The 22,957-nt window shown below is 33.4% G+C and overlaps 1 protein-coding gene across 1 annotated transcript in view; it reads right to left on the bottom strand.

The window, feature by feature from the left end:
* LOC128640821 (vitellogenin-A2) overlaps positions 1–22,957 on the bottom strand; it is a 33,103-nt gene that overhangs the window by 9,425 nt on the left and 721 nt on the right. The window contains exons 2-30 of the mRNA XM_053693245.1: positions 21,965–21,985; positions 21,720–21,871; positions 20,455–20,706; positions 19,550–19,711; positions 19,313–19,461; positions 17,814–17,964; positions 17,336–17,493; positions 16,388–16,553; positions 14,263–14,388; positions 13,668–13,886; positions 12,943–13,166; positions 12,731–12,828; positions 12,109–12,233; positions 10,344–10,445; positions 10,136–10,255; positions 9,857–10,046; positions 9,684–9,777; positions 9,410–9,595; positions 8,995–9,142; positions 8,522–8,747; positions 8,259–8,431; positions 7,526–8,167; positions 7,190–7,240; positions 6,577–6,663; positions 6,279–6,491; positions 6,028–6,170; positions 5,414–5,552; positions 4,536–4,671; positions 4,260–4,446 (exon numbers count right to left, since the gene is read on the bottom strand). Coding sequence (XP_053549220.1) covers positions 4,260–4,446; positions 4,536–4,671; positions 5,414–5,552; positions 6,028–6,170; positions 6,279–6,491; positions 6,577–6,663; positions 7,190–7,240; positions 7,526–8,167; positions 8,259–8,431; positions 8,522–8,747; positions 8,995–9,142; positions 9,410–9,595; positions 9,684–9,777; positions 9,857–10,046; positions 10,136–10,255; positions 10,344–10,445; positions 12,109–12,233; positions 12,731–12,828; positions 12,943–13,166; positions 13,668–13,886; positions 14,263–14,388; positions 16,388–16,553; positions 17,336–17,493; positions 17,814–17,964; positions 19,313–19,461; positions 19,550–19,711; positions 20,455–20,706; positions 21,720–21,871; positions 21,965–21,985 — 4,840 coding nt within the window. The remainder of the gene's footprint in view (positions 1–4,259; positions 4,447–4,535; positions 4,672–5,413; positions 5,553–6,027; positions 6,171–6,278; positions 6,492–6,576; positions 6,664–7,189; positions 7,241–7,525; positions 8,168–8,258; positions 8,432–8,521; positions 8,748–8,994; positions 9,143–9,409; positions 9,596–9,683; positions 9,778–9,856; positions 10,047–10,135; positions 10,256–10,343; positions 10,446–12,108; positions 12,234–12,730; positions 12,829–12,942; positions 13,167–13,667; positions 13,887–14,262; positions 14,389–16,387; positions 16,554–17,335; positions 17,494–17,813; positions 17,965–19,312; positions 19,462–19,549; positions 19,712–20,454; positions 20,707–21,719; positions 21,872–21,964; positions 21,986–22,957) is intronic.

Below are 22,957 nucleotides of genomic sequence, written 5' to 3'. Positions count from 1 at the left end.
AAGTTTATAAACTAATAGAAAGATAGTCTTAAATATTGTTGGAGCAAAATGCTGCTCGATGTGATTTAGATTATTAAATTCAAACTTCTTTCTCTGTTCCTTGGATACCAAAATATGAAAAAAGGGAAATGCTTTGTGTTCAGCAATATGAAAAGGCCCATCATCTATGTTAATCTAATTCCTTCAATATCTTTTTTTATCAAGAGAACTATTTATTTTTTCCGGTAGCTTCTATCTTCAGAATAGTTGTTGTGAAAAGTGTATATAGGAGCGCCTACAGGCTAAGGTATATCACAGGGCTTAAATAAGGTCAAAGGGTGGTAGGAGGAGCAGCTAGAATAGTTAAAACAGTTCTGACCAAATGCTCGTATAAAATCGTTTTAATCAATAAGGTAATAAACAATCATCTTCTATATTCCAATGATGTCACAATCTGGACAATACAATGGAATTACAAATATAAATGCAATAGAACACACTAATAAAATTCTCGATACAATGTCGATATGATATAAAATACAATATAAAATCTAAAATGTCTGAGCTTGTTGGCTACAGATTGAAGATGCACTAGTTCCACAGATTAATAGTGTTAATCCTTAAAGAACCATAAATGGTGATAAATAAAAAAGACTAATGACAAAAATCAAATCTCTTATTATCAAATTTGGAGCGATAATGAATGCAACTAGATTCACAGATGGTCTAGTTGAATTTGATACAATAATTTAAAGTTTGTCTGTAATTAAACCAAAAAGAAGGGATAGTGTCTATTGGTGAAACCAGTGAATAAAAACACTCAAAATAGTGTCCAATGAATCAGAAAAATAAAATGCAGTCAAACAGAAAATCACAATTTGCCAAAAACAGTGCTTAATCAATAATGTGAATCCTAACAAATAATGAGTCCTAACAAAATATACTCTACGTGATCCTGTCCTAAATTCGAACAATACCGGTATGTTCTAGTGTCACTTATCCGCTTCTCTAGCGGTATTCAAAACAACAATAATAAAAAACAACTAACAAATCATTGACATAAATTCTCTAGTGGCTGGTGAAATCAAAATACCCCGGGGGTGAATCCTAAATAATCCTAAAATCCTAATATGATGTGGCTAATAATACAATGGAGTCAAATACAAAACATTACAAACAATAAATACGTGTTGGATAGATCCTGAATTAAATGAAAAAAAGTCAAAATAAAGTCAAAAGTGTTTTGATGTTCCTCGATAGGGTCCGAAATGGCCAATAATCCTGGGAATATGATAATCCAAGTGATTGCTGTACAAAACAATCCTGAAAAAGAAAAACAAAGTGCACTAAACAAAAAAGCCTATGGGGTTTCAGATCATTGGTATAACCTAATGGGGTAAGTTTGTTTACCAATGATCTGAAACCCCATAGGCTATAACCTAATGGGGTAAGTTTGTTTACCAATGATCTGAAACCCCATAGGCTTTTTTGTTTAGTGCACTTTGTTTTTCTTTTTCAGGATTGTTTTGTACAGCAATCACTTGGATTATCATATTCCCAGGATTATTGGCCATTTCGGACCCTATCGAGGAACATCAAAACACTTTGGACTTTATTTTGACTTTTTTTCATTTAATTCAGGATCTATCCAACACGTATTTATTGTTTGTAATGTTTTGTATTTGACTCCATTGTATTATTAGCCACTTCATATTAGGATTTTAGGATTATTTAGGATTCACCCCCGGGGTATTTTGATTTCACCAGCCACTAGAGAATTTATGTCAATGATTTGTTAGTTGTTTTTTATTATTGTTGTTTTGAATACCGCTAGAGAAGCGGATAAGTGACACTAGAACATACCGGTATTGTTCGAATTTAGGACAGGATCACGTAGAGTATATTTTGTTAGGACTCATTATTTGTTAGGATTCACATTATTGATTAAGCACTGTTTTTGGCAAATTGTGATGTTCTGTTTGACTGTATTTTATTTTTCTGATTCATTGGACACTATTTTGAGTGTTTTTATTCACTGGTTTCACCAATAGACACTATCCCTTCTTTTTGGTTTAATTACAGACAAACTTTAAATTATTGTATCAAATTCAACTAGACCATCTGTGAATCTAGTTGCATCCATTATCGCTCCAAATTTGATAATAAGAGATTTGATTTTTGTCATTAGTCTTTTTTATTTATCACCATTTATGGTTCTTTAAGGATTAACACTATTAATCTGTGGAAATAGTGCATCTTCAATCTGTAGCCAACAAGCTCAGACATTTTAGATTTTATATTGTATTTTATATCATATCGACATTGTATCGAGAATTTTATTAGTGTGTTCTATTGCATTTATATTTGTAATTCCATTGTATTGTCCAGATTGTGACATCATTGGAATATAGAAGATGATTGTTTATTACCTTATTGATTAAAACGATTTTATACGAGCATTTGGTCAGAACTGTTTTAACTATTCTAGCTGCTCCTCCTACCACCCTTTGACCTTATTTAAGCCCTGTGATATACCTTAGCCTGTAGGCGCTCCTATATACACTTTTCACAGTAATTATCCACCAGATCTGATAGGGGATCTTCCTTATAGTGAAGCAGGTATATTAGTTATTTTAGGCGCTGGAAACTTAATCTCTGTTGATTATAATCTTCAGAATAGTTCCTCAATTCTCACATTTGTTTCAGCCTTTGCTTTCTAAAACGTTGCATATGAAACAACAATTTGCAGTGGACATATCTGTATGGGTTCCAGTTATAAAAACATTTTTGTATTCTTTCAACAGTGCCCACCCTGAATATATACATTCTCCAATCATCAAAGCCAAAAATACACTCCACAAAAGCCTACATAACATAAATTACCCAAATAACATACACCTGATATATAACAAACACAAATCTTTCAGATGATGTTGAGTTCACTTCTACAAACTAAGCTATACATTTAATGTTTTATGATATGAGGCTATGGTTTCATGCGATTTTACCTTTTATCAACATATTATCCTTAGGAACAATAGGAAAATATCATAATGATCTCTCCGAGCATTATTTGTTATTTTCAAAACCAAGTTTACATTAAGTGCATCCACACACTTGACTCATTCAAAGTCAGATACCAAAAAATACATATTTTAAATTAATTGAAAATACTTAGATATCAACAGCTTTAAAAATACTAACTAATGTTCCAAAGGGTACTCATTTCTACCACTCTCCAATCATATTTGCCACCAATTTGTACCCTTTTATTAAAGGTAAAAATTATTACCTGCTATGGCTCCATTTTTGGGTGCCCCAGTAATCAAAATATGCAGAAGTGTTTGCTTCCACAAGAGTCCACTGTGAAATAACCGTTAAATGTTTGCTAAATATATCCATCACCAGGGACTGGTGCAAAAAAAAAAATAATGGAGAAATCTTCTTTGCATTGAGCTTAAATTTTGATTCCATATGGACAAGTCAACCTAAAGCTCCCTAAAGAATGTATAAAGGAAAACATCCAGGCACTGAAACACAAATTCATAGAGGATAGAGAATAAACCCCCTACTTTACAATGCAAGGTCTAAATAATCTCAAAGATTGTTTGTGATTTCCCTCTGTGTCAGCAAGTTTTAAATCATCTTACCCCAAGAGTCAATTGAGTTAATTGTCAGTTTTAATGCCCAATAATGTAGAATATTAATAAAGCCTTATTTTTGATTTGCAATTGTTAGGTACAGTTGTGAAGTAATATACCTTTACTTTTTTCTCAAAAAATATGTTGATGTTATCTATTGTCTTAGAAATAGACAGTATAAATAGCATATGTTTAAAAAATACTATTTTATGTTTGTAATTTTTGTTGTTGTTCTTCTCAGTTGAGGTTAGTGGTTGTGCTATCCAATGAGGCAATACAATTTAGCCATTTGTAATTCAACCTTTTTTTTTAGCTACTAGCTACAAAATTAATGAAGCTCATGGTCAAGAACACTGTGTTTATTCTGTGTTAAAATTGAGGCAAATAACCAATTCCACTGGTACCTGCATCTCTAATTATGGAGCAATGCCATTTGTTATTTTACTTATACAGATTTAAGGATCATTAATAAAAGTATTGATACCATATTGATATTGCATACTGTGTCACTATTACTAAGCTTTAGGAGTATGTGTTAGATGAGTGTATGTGCTGCTGAAGACTATTTAGAATCAAGAAATACTGAAGCAGATGCTAGTAACAGTGTGATCATTAGCCACCTGAAGTTGTTATACTTACTAAGTGCCAAGATTAATATTTATGTCTTTGTTTAAAGTGGAGTCTTTTGAGTTTTTCATTGTCACCAAAAATTTCAATTCAGGGCTGCAGTCCTGCACCAGAACATGGGAACATCTTTCAGGTGAAGCATAGGCTAAGTTTACCCCATTGAATGTTTGGATTTGGCTTTGAGAGACCTTACATTGACCTAGGAAGTAGGAAACATAATGTATATGTAAAGTTATCTAGTTATATTATGTATGAAAGTAGTTGAATTTATAACATTGCTTATTCTACCTTGCAAAGACTCCATAATTACACGTGGTGCTTCTGAGAACATATTCCATGTTGGTGCTTGCAGGACTTCTTGCTGCATATGATGACCAACAGGGATGGACACTGGGATTTTCATACCTCGGTAATACATTGTAAACTGCAATTGTAATAAGTAGTAAACACATGTGAAAAAAAAAAATATTATAATAACTAAACTATGATGAATGCCATAAAAAATAAATTCAATTGTGTGTGTATAATATATATATATATATATATATATATATATATATATATATATATATATATATATATATATATATATATATATATATATATTAAAATAACAAGAGTAGAACAATGATACTTTTTATTGGACTAACTATACATTTATAAGATGACAAGCTTTCAGAAGAGTGTCTTCCTTTTTCAAGTCTGAAGCAATACTGACCAATTTGATAGAATTTACAGATTATATCTTAAAAGACAGGCTAAAAAGACAGAAAGTGTGACAGAGGTCTGAATGCAGGGGGAGGAGGGGTGTCATAAAAATCATGATGGGGGTTTAGGAGACAGGCAGATAGTGTCAGTAAAAGATTACAGGCATATCAGGATTATCCAACATAAAGTTCAGGAGTCACAATGCATCTTTTTAATTTCTGCCTTGTCTGTGTGGATCTAATGTATATATGAATGGATCCATGTTTACTTACATATTTGTGGAAGATATTTTACTAGTGAGTTGCTCAGTTGAAGCTTGTTTATGCAGAAGTATATAATTTTGAAGAATCCCTAAGATAATTTACTAAATTTGGAAAATGGTCCCTCATTTGAAAAGTTTGGGTTTCGATGATGTATTAAGTAACATTATTTATTGTGAAATAAAAGTATGTATTTACCCAAGGCACTTGAACAAGAACATCAAGAGTCCTAGGAGAACTTAAGGACAGAACAAGTTTTGCTTGACGCTGAGAGTTTTTCTTTAGCTTCTCGGAAAATCCAAGCATATAAGCAGCTCCGGGAACAAACTGGGAGACTCTAAAAATTAAATGAATGAATTAATACATGAATGAACCATCAATATGAGCCCTTGAAAACAAGCAATTGTATCCCAAAAATGTATTTGGTACATTTTAACATAATATATAGGACACTGGATTCTATTTCCACTGTTTGATTATAATTTTAAATTAAAACTTGACAGGTGATTTTATTCTGCAAAGTTCCTTTACGGACCCGTTGTTTGCATGTCAAAGACCAAAGTTTTTCTTTGACAGTTGATTTTTTTAAGGAAAGTGTGCCATTCAACAAGGAAGAGAGCCAATAGGCTCCCTTGCAAATTCATTATGATCTGGGCTGTGAAAAACAGTTCAAGTCTCATGAAAAAAAATGTGCAGAGAAGCCTACCTGTACATGAATATTCCTCATTATGTTCCTTAAAGGACCATTGTCAGATAGGCAGGTTAAAATTACCCATAACAATCTAAAATGGATGCTGCTTATATAAACTTACTTTCGACTAAATGATTTCAGTTTTGATGGAATTTTAGGCCAGTTCACAGTCATCTTCATTGCAGGCTGATTACCAAAATGACCGGTTTGTGCTTTCAGTTTAATCTTGTAGTCTTGACAATTCTGGCCCCATTTGAGACTTGCCTATGAATGAAGTAGAGAAAAAAAATGTTGTATTGCAAAAAATGGTATTATGTTGTTCTTTGTAAATTAGGCAATGCTAAATGTATATGTATGTATTTTAATATTTACCTCAGCTTGATGAGGATTAACAACAATGCCATCAAAGCAAGCTCTCCATCTGCTTGTTCTTTGGATATCCACAATAAAGGCTTGTACTTGAGGCTTAGAGCTTGAGTAATCTGCATAAGTGATTATCTGGAAACCTTGCTCTTTGTTATCATTTCTTATAGCCCGTGCCGTGATAACCAGAACAGGGGGTTTATTGTCACCCATGAATTTCCTCTAAAAAAAAAAAAAAATGATTACTGGTGTTTTAGGTGAAATAACCATTTGACTGTGGTGTTATACTGTAGGTCATAAAACTTACTCTCTGTTGTACAGCGGAAGCTCTGCTGCTGGAAGATGACGATGAAGATGATGATGAAGAAGACTGTGAACCTTGTTTACCAGTATTCTGTAAAATGTATCAAAATAAACTTTAAAAAAATGTTACTGCAACTCCAAGGGGTATATTTATGAAAGTGCGAATGGACATGATATGATGTAGCGTATCATGCTCGCTGCACATTGATAAATGCAGACAGCATACGGCCGTTGGCAGGGGGTGTCAATCAACCCGATCGTATTTGATCAGGTTGATTTCTGTCCACAGCCTCAGAGCAGGTGAACAAGTTATGGAGCAGCGGTCTTTAGAAAAAAAGGACATCAAAACTCCATATGGAGCTTGATAAATCAGCCCCCAAGTGTTCATCAGAAATATTTAAAAGGTGTAGTCCTATGTTATATGTATATGCAAAGATAATTTGTTGTTACTGTCTAATTAGCATCCATTAAATTAATTTTAATCCACACCAAAATGCAGAATAAAAAATAACAGTCTTTAACTTGATTGTAACACATTATAATTTGCCAAATGGGAATTTAAATAGTAGATTGAGGTGTCCAGGACATAGAACAGAATTATATTTTTAAAAACTTACTTTTTGTCTGTTTGCTGGATTGAAGCGAAGATTGTAAAATTGTCTATGCTTCTAAAAAGAAAAAGTCCAGATTTGTATAAGACACATAATGGAAACAGTTTTAATTACATCATTATCAAAACGCATGAGGAATAAACTTCTAGGCTCCAAGATTTTATTTGTTAAAATATTATACTGGTGATACCACTTTCAAATCTTTCAAAGTATTCTAATAAATAATATTTAATAATTGTTAATTGCATAATTATTAGTTAATTATTTAATAATCAATAGACGATTATTGCATAAATATAGTTATTGTTAATTAAATTGTTGTAATCATAGAGTGTAACTCACCCTGTCCTTAGACAGCTGTTGACTGCTGCTTTCTGAACTGCTGCTGCTGCTGCTACTACTACTGCTGCTGCTGCCTGTTTGTTTGTTTCCTTTGTTTGGTTGCTGCTGATGGTGTTGTTGTTGGTGCCTTTGTTTGCTGCCTCTAACAGAGCTGCTGCTGCTACTGCTGCTGCTGCTGCTGCTGCTGCTGCTACTCTGTTTGCCTCTGTGTCTATGTCCTTGTCGATTGCTGCTGCTGCTGCTGCTACCACTGCTGCTGCTACTGCTGCTGCTTTCACTACTGCTACTACTGCTTTGACTCTTGGCCCTTCTATTATGCCCGGGATTTTGGTTATTTTTGTTTTGTTCCTGGTTGCTGCTTGATTCACTGCTTGAGCTTCTTTGTTGATGACCATGTTGCCCTCTCTGCTTATCTCTCCGGTTTGACATAGAGGATGAAGATGATGAAGAAGAAGATGATGAAGAAGATGATGAAGAAGATGAGGGTGAAGATGATGAAGAAGAGCTGGAGCTGCTCGATGGACCAGGTCTCTTAGCCTCTACAATTTCATCAACTACCTGTCTAGAATTATGATGTTTTTGCTGTTGGTTTTGTTGTTTTCTGTCTTGTCTCTTCCTCTGATGTAAGCTTCCATTTCTGGACTGTATATATAGAAATAATAGTATATCAAAACATACTTCTCCAAAAAGTTAACAATTGGTCCAAAGTCAACCTGTTCACAAATTCACTTACCATAAACTCAACATCTAATCCTAAAATCTTTTTCAGTCTTATTTGGACTTCTGAGTCTTCAAGCTGTTCATCTTCATTTTCTTCTACTTTTACCAGGGCATTGATCTTAGAAGCAGCTTTTGGTCCAGTTGTGATTTCAAGCTGCAGTTTTTCAATTGGTGCATCAGTGCGAGCTGTGTAACATACACAATCAAAATCTTACATAACTTCTTGATTCATATATTTATGACAAGCAACTTAATTTCTGTTGAGTAGCACTGTACCTGGTTTCATTGTGACTTTGAATTCATGTTCTCCAACAGCCTGATAAAGAGGAGAATTTCTGAGAAAAGCAGCATTTTGTTGTTTAGCATCAAAGCATATTTGGAAGCCAAAATTTTTAGCTTTAACACAATAATGATATGATGCAATACGTCTTTGTGAAGACTGGTGTTGTACTACTTCTGCAGAATAGGCATATTTCTTGGATACAATTTCTGAGGACACATCCTACAAAGGATAACAAGTAAAGAAATGTTATACAAATAAACTAGAAGCAAGTGTGACCCTTTCTATGAGCCATATAAGAATACAAAGATAGATAGAAAGATAGATGATAGATGGCTATATAGATAGATAGATAGATAGATAGATATAGATAGATATAGATAGATAGATAGATAGATAGATAGATAGATAGATATGAAGTATAATCATTAAAACACTGATTTTATAATATACTTTTTGTGTTCATTACCATCATGCTAGCTCCTTCTGCTGAAGCTTTTCCTGTTGTCTCAAAGTGTTTCTTCTGAATGTCTGGCTCTGCTCCTCTTGGCAAAATTGGTGTCTTTTTGGCTGTGTCTAGTTCTTCCACATTTCTTGTGAAAGCAAATGCCTGAGTCCTAAGGAAGATATTGAAATATAATACAACTTTAGAAACAAAAATCTCTATATTTCCCTGATTGTAACTTAAACCTATAATTGTGCTGCTCAAAGCTAGAGTACAGTTAGCTATGCACAAATGTTCCTGTAAAGGAAACCCAAATTTCTTTACACTTAGCCTTTCCATAATAAAAATTAAATTACTTAGACATTAATAAAGAAAATGTAGCTGTCATTGAAAGAAATGTTTGATAGTTATTTGGAGTAGTTGATTAAATTTCAATTACCTTACTACAACAAGGTCATCTTCTTGCTGGCATGGTGATGTTTCAATTTTAAAATTTTTCTCTTTCATATCAAGACGAGCAGACAATTTTGCAGGTAGGTTTGTACGTAGCCTGGCATGGAATTCAAGACCACTCTGAATCAAGTGGGTATTCACTCCCATAGTTGCCACTGCATGCACTAATAAACTGCAAGAGAAATTAATATAATTTAGATTTACAATAAATTATGCATTCCTAAAATTCCTATAATGAAAAAAAATATGACTTTTGTTACCTTGGGTTTAAATCAGTACGAAGTTGCACTTGAGATTCCAAGAGCTGTGAAACGCTAAAATCCGAAGATGGAGTTGGAGTAACCTTTACATCATCTGAACAAAAGTACATTAATAAGTCATCATGAGAAATTAACAAGAACATTGGCACTAAATATTAAACATCATGACTTACTTGAGATGGCTGCATGGACAACACCGCAAGTATATAAGCTAAACTCTGCAGGAAAACCAACAGATGTGGGAACAATGTGTCGAACTTCTGTGGCAAGCAATGCATAGGCCCATTGTCCAGCAAACCCTCCAAGAAGCTTGTTCATCACATTCTTTACAACTGTATGTCTTTCAACTGGCTCATTGAGTGCCTAAAACATACAGTAAAAAAAAGTTTTTAGCTAAAAAAAAATGCAGTGATGTCAACAATTACACAAAGTAGACATGTATTTCTGGATACCTGTATAATGGTTTGAATGACTTCTTTGTTTACTTTAGAGAAAGAAAGTTCTTGACCATATATCTTGATATAGCCAGACATAAGAAGATCTTGGGAAGGCAGTGATTTAAATCGCAATAGCTATTAAAAAAAAAAAAAAAAAGATTATTCACACCATTAAAGATACATTCTATAGGGAGAAAAAAAAAGTATAAAACATAATTCTCACTGTTTTCACAATCTGCATGATCTTCTTGCGCATTGGGTACTCCGAAAAGGGAACGTTCTGTTTTCTGAGCATTTCCTCTAGTCCTTCTCCTCTGATCCCAATCTACAGAAAAACATTGTAATGATGTTTATATATGGGGGCTGATTTGCTAAAGTGCGGACGGACATGTAATGTTGTAGCATATCATGTCCGCCGCAGATCGATAAATGACAAAAGCATACGCTGTCGACATTTGTCATTGCACAAGCAGTTCTGGTGAACTGCTTGTGCAATGATGCTCCCGGGAAGATTCACAGCCAATCGGCCACTAGCAAGGGCTGCCAATCAGCCCGATCGTATAAGATTGGGCGGATTGAAGACCGCAGTCTCAGAGGCAGTGGTTAAGTTATGGAGCAACAGTCTTAAGACCGCTGCTTCATAACTACTGTTTCCGGCGAGCCTGAAGGCTCGCGTTGAAACAGGGGCATCAAAGTCCATTCGGAGCTTGATAATTCGGCCCCTAAGAGTGTAATTGCATAACACACCAATTATAATGAGTTATCACAATATTTAAGGTTGTTTTTTTAACCTCCAACTTCAATCCCTTTTATTTTCTATATGTTTTCCCTGATTAAATAATTTAATAAATAAACTTATTTATTTTTCACACATTTCTACTAATTGGGTTTTATGCCAACTTTGATTAAATTACATAAATATAATGTACACTTTTTATTTATTTTTCTCTCATTTTACTAATAATAATGGGAAGCTTTCATTTTCAACTTTTTTTTCCCTCTCCCTCTCTCTCTCTCCCTCTTTATCTTCGCTAGCTCCTAGTTTTCTCTTGATTTATTATTTTTCTATTTATTTATTCTAAAAATGAAAAAAGTGTAAATGGCATGAATAAATGCAGAACTAATTTGTGCTAATTTATTATTGTGTTTTCTATAGTTTGTCAATAATCTCTCTTGGTGATAAAAAAAAGAAGCTCCATAGTTTGGCAACTGAAATTTTGTTTTTGTATTCAGTCAGATTTTTGATAATGTACACCATCATATATTGGTCCTTATTCATGGAAGTGGGAGTTTATTTAAAGGGGCATAATACTCATATGCTAAATCACTTGAAACTGATGCAGTATAACTGTAAAAAGTTGACAGGAAAATATCACCTGAGCATCTCTATATAAAAAAGGAAGATATTTTACCTCACAATCTCCTCAGCTCAGCAGAGTAAGTTCTGTGTAAAAAGTTATACTCAGCTGCTCCCAGCTGCAGGTAAAAAAAATAAAAATATGAAGAAATGAACTGCAGCCAATCAGCATCAGCAGTGTTGAGGTCATGAACTCTTTTACTGTGATCTCATGAGATTTTACCTAACTTTCATGAGAATTCATATTAAGCTTCCTTTAGCCTGAATAGGGAAATAATATGAGAGTGCACGAGGCTCATCCCCTTAGCTGTCCCAGGACAGACATACTAATATGCTGCTTAGAAATCCTTTACAATCCGATGTGGCTACTGAGGAACTTTTGAGGTAAAATATCTTTCTTTTTTACATAAAGATGTTCAGGTGATATTTTCTAGTCAGCTTTTTACAGCTATGCTGCATCATTTTCAAGTGTTTAAACATTTGGGTATTATGTCCCTTTTAAATTCATGCACATTCCAATGTGTGTGTGTGTGTGGGGGGGGGGGGCTGAAAAGCAGCACAGAAATACTGTAGTTACATTTGATTTTGAAGATTACCATGGGCCTTGCCCCAAAGGCAATTTAGAATTTACCTCTATGATATCAGTTGCTCCTCCCGCAACATATGTTCTGATTTTAGCGAGAATGAACACAGGGAACATGGTATTTGCACTATTCATAATGTAGACTTTGGCAGCAGCACCAGCCATTAGAGAATCTATGAGAAGACACCATAAATATTTATGAAACAGTAGATATAGTAGATTAATGCAAAACAAATATGCTGCACTATACATGAGGAACCGTGATCCACTAAGCAGATCAGTAAGGAAATGATTATTTGTAATGATTTGTATAAACATCTATGATATCTCAGCCAAGGAATAAAATAATGACTAACATACAAATACATCATATTAGCAAACACACAACAAAAATAAAAAGGATAAAAAAGGACAAAATATAAGTAGATCAGTCCATTACATAGAAAGATTTCAAAAATGCACACTGGCATTAAGGAATCAAATATATCAATAAAATATAGAAAAGCTTCAGAGTGTATCTGAGGGCTAAATTAGCAAATTATATTTACACAAGGCTGGATAAAATGACTCAGTACATTTTTTATCTACATGAAGTAAAACATAATGGCTCCAAATTAAAGATTTTAAACCATGTAAAGATAACTAGGAATGTTTTTATGCACCTACTTACATTTGAAATGATCTACTCGATAAACTTTGCTGTATCGGAATCCTAATTTGTCAATAGCTGGATTCATTATCTTAAGGGCAACACTGCAAGCTGCAGCCCTAGATATAAAACAGATATCATAAATATGGAAGTTTATAACAATAAGTATTTCTTATTATTATATGTATAATCTGATTGGAATGAAAAACAACCATTGTTACTCTTGTACTCACAGGGGTTCAAGATGTGGCACTCTGCTTCTGGACAAGGCCTTTATTTGGTTGAATGTAAAACTTGCAAGTTGCAAATTTATTTTGCTCTCCTTTACCACCACATTGGCAATGGTTGTTACTAAAGCCAGACCTGGCTTAGTCTCAAACAATGCCAAACATGCCATCTGTCGGACTTCTGTACGTGCATTGCGGTTCATGAAGACCTGGAGTAGGATTTCTTGCACCTAAGATAGTAAGAAAACAACATTGCACCAATATATTAATAGGGGATATTTAATTCAAATATTCTTTTTGCACTCCTATCACTGTGCCCAAAACTTTATTCTTTCCTCCTCTCTTACTACCTCCTCACATTGCCACCTACAGGAAGTTTCTATAACTGCACTTATTTTCTGGAATTCTATACCTCGACCCACTTGCCCCCCAGACTTTCAGAGCTTCATGTGTTGCCTAAAACACTAGTGTTAAGGAATACATACCACTTACACTAACTGAGTTCTCTTATTTATCACCTTAGTTCCCTCTCCCTATCTTATAAACCCCTCATTTCTACTTTTAGCATGTAAGCTGAAAAGCCTGCCAGTACTGTACACCACAGTCACACAGAAGGAGCCATATCAAATGATCGTCTATCCTTTCCTCATTTTGTATCTGATTTTTGCTAGTTTTCCAATGGCAACATTACTGAAGAAAATGTTACTGCTTTAGAAATAAATATCACTTACTTTTCTTTGATCTTGTTGGGCAATGTTTCTCAGAGCCATGACAGCATCAGTCTGAATCCTGACTGGGAGCTGGGAAGCAGCAGAGGAAAAGCCGGGCAAGAACTTCTGGATCCGTTTGATACTTTGAGGTTGCCCTGCATTACCCAAAGCCTTTAGTGCCAGGGAGATATCCTCTTCATGTGCCTTGCTGTGGGCCTCAGCCACTAAATCATGGAGGGGCTAAAATAGAATGGAATGAACTATAAGAAGCAATGAGGACAACATTGATCCACAGATTCCCAAAATATGCAGACAGTAGGGCAGAAAATGGGAGGAGATTTGCCTGGTTCAACCTAATGAAAATATTTTATGTGAATGGGAGTAACAATAATTTATGATTTTTCTATACAAATTAAAAATACCTAAGCTGGAATTAATAACTATCACAAGTCTAACACAACAAATTCATATTATTATCCTTCTGTTAGCTAGCCACTGTAATTAGAATTTTCAATTATAATCAGTTAAAACAGTCAAATGTGTGTTCTAGAAAGCACAGCAGGATTACTATTAGGATTGGCCTTGCCTTTGTTACACAACATTAACAAATACTCACCTCTAAAGCTGCTTCTGGACAGCCACTCAGATGTTCACAGTACTTATTCACCATGGAGCCATAAGCAAGGATTGCAGCTTTGTACACTTGACGATATTTCTGTATCTTTGGATCTTTTACTAATTCCTACAACACCGAAACAAATAGTTAATAGATGTTCTACAAAGAAAATGTTTGTAAATGCACAAATTGGGCCCCATGTACAAAGCAGATGTGGACGAGGTTCCCAACTTCAGAATTTGTCCGCCCAGTTTCACAGTGAATCGGCAACTTACACTGTATGTCTGCTGCCCATATGTACCTTTACACACTCAAGTGGGTAATGAATCCTCCTTCTCTCGTGTGACTAATCATGTGAGAGAAGGGCCTGTCAATCACCCAAAATTAAATGTTTGGTGTGATTTCTATCCACCATCTCAAAGGTGCCAGAAATAGTAAGAAGCAGCAGTCAAAAAGGGCTCCATGGCAGAATTTGCTGCTTAATTACATGGAACCCATTTTTGGATGTGTGGAATATCTTATATATTTGCATATATACATACAATTATATATGCAATTAAGTACTTTTTTAAATAAATATAGAATTAAAATATTTTTTTTAAAAAACTCTCATATTTGTCTAAATACTTTGAATTATAAATAAATAATATTATAAACTAGAGTGGCTTCAAAATCTATTTTTCATGTTACTATGATTAAAGGGATACTAAACCAAATATTTTTCTTTCATGATTCAGATAGAGCATGCAATTTTAAGCAGCTTTCTAATTTACTTCTATTATCATTTTTTCTTTGTTCTCTTGCTATCTTTATTTGAAAAAGCAGGAATAAAAACTTTGGAGCCGGCCCATTTTAGGTTGAGAACCTGGGTTGCGCTTCTTGATTGGATGGCTAAATGCAAGCACCAATCAGCAAGCCCTATCCAGGGTACTGAACAAAAAATAGGCCGGCTCCAAAGCTTTCATTCCTGCCTTTTCCAATAAAGATAGCAAAAGAACGAAAAAAAATTGATAATATGAGTAAATTAGAAAATTGCTTAAAATTGCATGCTCTACCCGAATCATGAAAGAAAAAAAATTGGGTTTACTATCCCTTTAAGGATTTGTTTCAAATCAGTTATCATTAAAATACTGTTTTTATATTTGTATTTGTTTATATTCTTTTGTTTATCTATATTTGATGTGTTTAATTTTAAAGCCGATTGAATACTAATTACATAAGTTATGCTGTTTTAAAGGGACAGTAAAGTTAAAATTAAACAATAATTCAAACAGAGCATAATAAAATTTTAAACAAATTTCTAATTTACTTCTATTATATTATCAAATTTGGTTTGTTCTCTTATGGTATCCTATGTTAAAGGGACAGTAAAGTCAAAATTAAACTTTCATGATTTGTATGGACCATGCAATTTTTTAACAACTTTCCAATTTTAATCTGTTATTAAATTTGCTTTTTTCTCTTTTATAGAAGAGTAAAACTAGGTAGGCTCATAAGAGCTCAGGAGTGTGCACGTGTCTTTAGTAATCTATGGCAGCAGTGTTTTGCAACATTATTTGTAGGTTTGTTATATATTTTGCAAAACACTGCTGCCATAGAGTACTAAAGAAACGTGCACACTCCTGAGCTCTTATGAGCCTACCTAGTTTTACTCTTCAATAAAAGATGCCAAGAGAACAAAGCAAATTTGATAACAGAAGTAAATTGGAAAGTTGTTTAAAAATGCATGCTCTATCTGAAACATGAAAGTTTAATTTTGACTTTAATGTCCCTTTAAAGATACAACCTAGGTTGGCTAATTGGACCTTAGAAGCATGCACGTGTCCTTATCATTCTATGGCAGCAGTATTTGCAACACTATATAACATTGCCATAAACATTGTTGCAAACACTGCTACCAGATAAATAAAGACACCTTCACGCTCCTGTGATCAACTGGGATTACTCTTTAACAAAGATGACCAAGAGAACTAAGCAAAATGAATAATAGAAGTAAAGGAAAAAGTTGTTTTAAATTTCATGCTCTATTCAATCCATTTAAGTTTAAATTTGTTTTTACCTTTAACGGTATTACCAACATACCAGAAGTAGGATAAAAGATATATCTATATCTGAAATAACTTACAGCGGAAACTTGGAAAGCACGTTGATTGGATCTTGCAAATTGCATTGCCAGTGTAATTGTTACTGCTGCTTCATGAGGGCTCAGGTCCTGGTTGTGAAGACTCTGCTTAATAAACTTCAGGGAATCCATTGTTCCAGCAACAGGGATAGCATTCAAGAGCCAACGTCTGGATCAAACATAAAGCTCAGTATGATCATTCAGGTTTATTATAGGCTTCAACTACAAAAGTGATTATCAAAGTATTTTATATATAAAAAATCCTGGATGAATCTTATTTATTTCTAATGATCATATCTACAAAATTATATTCACAAATCTAAATTATTCATTGTTCAGTGCTATTTTTTTCCTACACATGGTTTGAGTACAGCAGGTCATCATTATCAGATATTTGTAGAGCTCCAACAGATTCCACTATAACATAGGTGGTATACAAGGTACCATTTAAGGGATCAAATGGGTAGAGGGCCCTGCCGAGAGTTGCACTTTTGTAGTCGGCTCTTATGAACGTGACCTACAAACAGCTGGGCTCAAAGGCTTACATGCTAAGGGGTTTAAGTGGATAGCAATGGAGTTAAGAAAGGTTAGTGTAGGTTGTATGCATCCCTAAATAGAGTCTTTAGGGAGCGCTTGAAGCTTTCAAAAGTAGGAGACAGGTGACATATTTGTTGACATGACTGGCACACGCTCCTTACCTATGCACATGCACATGACCTCTGGCTGTATCAATAGCACGTTGCTTACATGTTAGGAGATATTGTTGTAGCAGTGATAATGTTTAAAGAAATATGTTTGCATAACTGTGTATTTCAAATGTGACACTAAAGGGAATTCCAGTGCAAACTATTATGGGCTACTTTATAACGTTTGCAACATACTTTGGGATCAGCACAAAAGATTACACTAGATGGGATCACTGAGCATTTTGAGCATTTGATTGGTTCATACCTGTACTGAGGTCTAGCAGAATACTGCTTCCAAATGCCCTGGAGGCCTTCAGTAGATGATAAACGTAGAAGCTGAGTAAGTTCCAAAAATTTGGCTGGAGCATCATTGTGCACTTGCTGTTGATTATTCTGTACCAGGTGTTGCAGAGTTTCCTCTATCTATTTTATTGACGATAAAAAAACAATCATAAATACAAAATTCCAATCATTTATCATTTTATAGAAATTAAAAAAGCACTGAATTACCTGGGGAAAATTAACACTGGTGTGAGATTCTTAATCATGCAAGAAATTGATTAGACTAAAGTCAAGATGATCAAAAACTCATCAGAATGGTGAAAAATCTTTAGGGGCTTTTTTGATAATTATATTGCAATGTATCTGTCTCACCTTCAGAATATATTGCTTTATTTAGCAAATAGATCTTGAAATGCTATGATTTGTGGTTTAGTTTAATGATTTTAATAATTATTATGTACCTGTCCTTCAGGGCTCTTGGTTCTCATAAGATGGATAGGAATTTGGTACACCTCAGAAGCCACCTGATAATGAAGCCCACCGCGGTTCTGCAGCTGAATCTGTGGTGCATACGTCTGACCACCTTTGGTTCCTGCCCAAGTTATTACTTGTCTATGGTGTAGAAAGAATATCAAATATTAAATATGCTAATTCATATTCTGCAATTCAAATTATTTTCTATAAATTATGCTCATCTAGTCATTTAGTATAATTATTCAAAACATAATTGAAAACGAGAGAAATCTCAATGTATCCTTCCTGGTAAAATATTTTATGAATAAATAAAATAATACAGACAAAGCCTATAGGCTGGTTCCAGAACCTGTATTATTTTTTTTTTCTAATTATCATTCAAAATGAATGTTCCACCAACTCTAGATGGAAGATTTACTACATAGATAGAAAGATAGATATAGCCATATAGATAATTAAATATGCATTAAATAAGCAAATATAGTTTAGGTCAATTATATTTATTTCTTACTGAATGAGATTTCTTGTTTTTCTTGTAAATATTATTTTTTTAGACTAGTGAATATGTCAACCATGTTATAGCTGGACAGACATATACATCTTCCAATGGTTTTATCATTTCTCTAAATATAATACTCACACTATGAATAAAGGAGTTAACCTTGTTACTGACAACACCAAAAAAAATATTCTTAAATGATTAGCCCAAAAAATACAAAAATATTTTAGTTTACCATAACAACATAAATACTGTAAAATGTGATTAACCCCAACTTCATAGACAAAACAGCCTTAGAATTTGGTTACAATTTTCTAACCATTGTGAAAAAGAGCATTATTTTACAGAAAACGTAGTTGATATTTGGGCAATAAATGTGTATGGTATACAAATCATCTAGGTAAGTGCAATAGAGAATACAAGTAGTTATACTGAACAGCCTTCCTACATGGGTGGAATTATAAAATGCTAAAGAAAATTGAAATATGTATAGGATATGTAAGTGCTAATTCTGAAACATTTGCTCAAAATATTGTACAGTCTAATCAAATAATGAGCAGATAAAAACGTTTTATATCAATTTAAATGTTTTTATCATCTCTTCATTGTAACAAAGAAGAAACATAGACATGGTCTAATACAGTGTTGCTTAAATTCAGTCCTCAAAGTACCCCTAACAGGCCAAATTTTCATGAAATCTGAGAGCACAGGTAAAATAATCACTTGATCGGTAACCATGGTTACTAACCTGCTCTTGCACATCAGGAGATTATTTCACCTTTAATCTAGTTCAGATTTCATGAAAACCCAGCTTGTTACTTGAAGAATGGAGTTGAAAAACTCTGATCTAACAGATCACATTCTCCAGAAGACAGCCTACTAAAAATGAGTTTAGCTCAACCAAATACAAAATACAGGTGAAGTGTGTATTTGGATATAATGTCAACATAAGATGACAAAATACGCCATAATATTACAAATACAAACCTGGCTTCCATAACAGCAGCACCATTGAGTTCAGCAAATGGAGAATAATGATATATCTGCCGTGCTGAAACTTCCATTATAAAAGCGCCTTGTTCCCTCTTCTTCAACTTGTAGGTGTATGTTGCTGTTCCACGTAAATTTTTTCCCAGCTAAATTAAAATATATAAAACGTATTTAGTGGAAGTGATGCGTTATTTTCCTTTTCCTCTATAAAAGCTAAACATAAACAGTACGTACATGTTTACAAGCTATGCAGGACTCCAAGAATGCAATGCCGACATTCTTAGATACTTTGTCTTGACAGTTGTTCAGGTCTGTAGACTTATCTACAATGATTTGATCTCCTCTTCTGTCCTCTTGAACCACATATCTGGTGTGGCAGACCCCACCAATGCTTGACTAAGACACAAATATATATAATTAGAAATGTAAGCAGAGAAATGTTAGTTTTGTATTTAAAAGATGATAAAATAATAAATGGATCTACAAAAAAAAATACAATTCAATAGCAATTATTTGATGAACAGTGGATTTTTAAAAGGTAAACTTAAAAAGCTACTTAACCCCCCCCCCCCACCTGTATCATGTAAAATCCATCAGCAAATCACAGACCCACTTAAGTAGAGTTTAAGAAATACTACAAAATAACTAATTAGAAAATTCTGTACATATTAACATAAGTTTCATTCTTTAAGAAATCAACAGTATAGAAAGCAAATGCTGAAATTGTGTCAATCAAATTGTAGTATTAATTCCTCTTGACATATGTTTTGAAATTTGAATGTTTCTGTCACACCAGCATATGAATATTGAATGTAACAGCAGCATATTCAAATTCAACATTTGACTATAACATTGCAACATATACATATTGCATATATCGCTGATTCCTGTACTCTCTCTCCATGACGTTTAAGACAATCAACAATTGAATTTGTATTCTATAACCTAATGCTACATTTTAATTGAACTTTTTAACTTGCAAAACAAGTAATGAATGTTTGACAAGTAATTCAACATTTGCAGACAGCTTTTATTACTTTTAATTAATGTACCATAAGATTTGCCCAACCTTAGTCAATGAAATTTGTAGCAATTGTTATAATTTTACTGAGCAATATGTTATAAAACACAAAACTAACCTCTTGCAAGTCATAAACATTTTGTGTCTTTTTTATGGTCATTTGGAACAAGTTCAAGATTCCTCTGTAAATGTTGACAACAGTGTCTGAGACATCATCGGAGGCATAGATGTTTCCAACCCGTCCATTGTGGTATTCAAACTTTACAGGTTTTGTAAGCTGATCAGCAATTATTTTTGTCAACTTGGATGACCGCGTAAATGGATCCTTTGGCCACACACCATTGTACTCCTTTATTTCTGGAGATTGAATCTAAAAAAAATAGATTTTTTTCTTTGAAGGTGCACAAAAAGATGATGGATTTAGCTAGATATATAATACAATGTACACTATTACTAAAATGATTCTGTAGACAATGAAGGCAACATATTATACCCAATAAAAAATATTAAATCCCTGAAAGATCTATAAAATTCTAATCAATCTTGAATTTTATAATTGCATTTATTTTATTAGAAATATTTTTTAGTACTAGTTCTTAAAAACAAATTTCTATTGTCCTATAAATGTATATTTATTACTTCAGCCAGTGTGCCTGGCTCAAATTAAATACCTACCATGGCAGCTGGTCAAGCCTGGCACAGATGGGTGGAAACATTGTCAACTTTTGATTGTCACTGAATATATCTCATAATTGAATTTAGAGATATTGTTTCTCACCAATGGAATAAATTGAAATATTTGCTAATATATTTCTGTCTGGATAAGATATTGGGCAGGATAAACAGTAGACATTTAGTCACAAAACTGGTACAGAGATACCATCTACAGGGTAGAAATTTAAAGTACAACTACACCATACATTAAATGTGTTAATGCCAGCAACAAATACATGTTAGATCCCAAAGCAGGGCTTATAGCAGGTCCAGCCCCTGCCTGGAAAAGTATAGCAGTGCAAAAAATGTGCAGGTAAGGAGACCTGACATAGGCTCCTCATTGGTGGAACACACCTATTTTACAACATGTACGATGTACTGGAATATGAGACACATTTAAATTTTATAGAAAACAAAGAATGTAAAAAAGTGAGGACATTTTCTTAGCTATTATGCCATTGTGTCCCACTTGTATCCAGTGACATATTTTATATGGTATTCTTGCAGCTACAGCTTATATGGCAAATGGGTGAGGACAGCCAAAAACTACCAGTCGGACCAGTGGTCCTCAACAGAAATCTTCATTTATAAAATAGCCATTCCAGTTCTGGTTAAAAGTACAATTAATATCCAATATTTAGTATCAACATTTAAATGTTTAATTTTTACCTTGAGAAGGTACATCCTCTGAGCAAAGGATTTGATCTCAAATTTGCAGTTCACTTTAATACCAGACCGTGCCAAGCCATTTTCAGGAAGTCCATTCAGAATAACAGCCTCATAGTTATATACAATAGTTTTGCTTTGGCTAAAAACAGGCTCTAAAATATATTAACATTAAAGTATTAATCAATCAGCTATTACATTTATAGCATTACACAAAACAGCATACATATAAGATATGTTAGACCTACCTATATCTGATCGTTCAGAGCCTATAAGTAAAACAGAAAGAAACTTATGAGATTTGTCAGCATTGTAATGGATTTTATTACAGGAAAATTAGGTCCAAATATTTCTTAAAATAAAATATAGTATTGCAAAACAAAGATCTGTTCGAATCTGCTCTACACTTGAGGGTCCCAAACACACCAGGTTTTACAAGTTAAGGACTGATATTTATTTATAACATTATAAGTATACACTAATATACGATTTGGAGAAAAATTATGTAACCTATTTTGTAAATGCAAATTAGTTGTTAAATCACCCTTCACATCCAACATGCATAGCCAAAATTAGTACAAGTTGGTTATTTAAAATAAATATATATATATGACTTGCTTTTAGAATGAAAGCAAGTCAAATATTCATAAATCCATAAATATCCAATTTTCAAACATATTGCCAAATCCATCCAAATTTAAAGCCAGGGATCATAATTTGAACATACTATTGATCTTAAAGGCCTAATTATATCAAATCTCTGGTTAAATGGATAGATACAAATATTTGTTGCTAACCCTTTAGACTAGCTATAATTAATTTGAAATTTTAATATTAAGTTTTGGAAACTGAAATTGAATTCCAAGGATTATTAGTTAGTGGAGAAAAAGTTGTCCAGTCAAAGCTATAGGGACATTAAACAGTTTTTTTTTATGTAGTAAAAACAGCTTAGTAATATACTTTAATTTTTATTATTTTTATTAAATAATTGTATCCCCTTTCCCTGCAATTTAATTCTAAAAATTGTGGAATTTCCCATTCCAGTTAGAAGTGGAAGTCATTGGTTGAACACTCTAGTGAATCAGCTGTCGCTGATTGGCCTGACCAGAGAAGGAAACCTAGGTTACATTATGGTGGTGCCCATTGCTTTATGAAGACACTTATTTTATTTAATATTTAAAATCATAATATTAATTTAAAAAAAAAAAAATATATATATATATATATATATATACAGTATA

The sequence above is a fragment of the Bombina bombina genome, chromosome 10, assembly GCF_027579735.1.
Source record: "Bombina bombina isolate aBomBom1 chromosome 10, aBomBom1.pri, whole genome shotgun sequence".
Lineage (NCBI taxonomy): Eukaryota > Metazoa > Chordata > Amphibia > Anura > Bombinatoridae > Bombina > Bombina bombina.
Note: the sequence above shows the minus strand (reverse complement) of the source record. Positions and strands in the feature narration are given on the sequence as shown.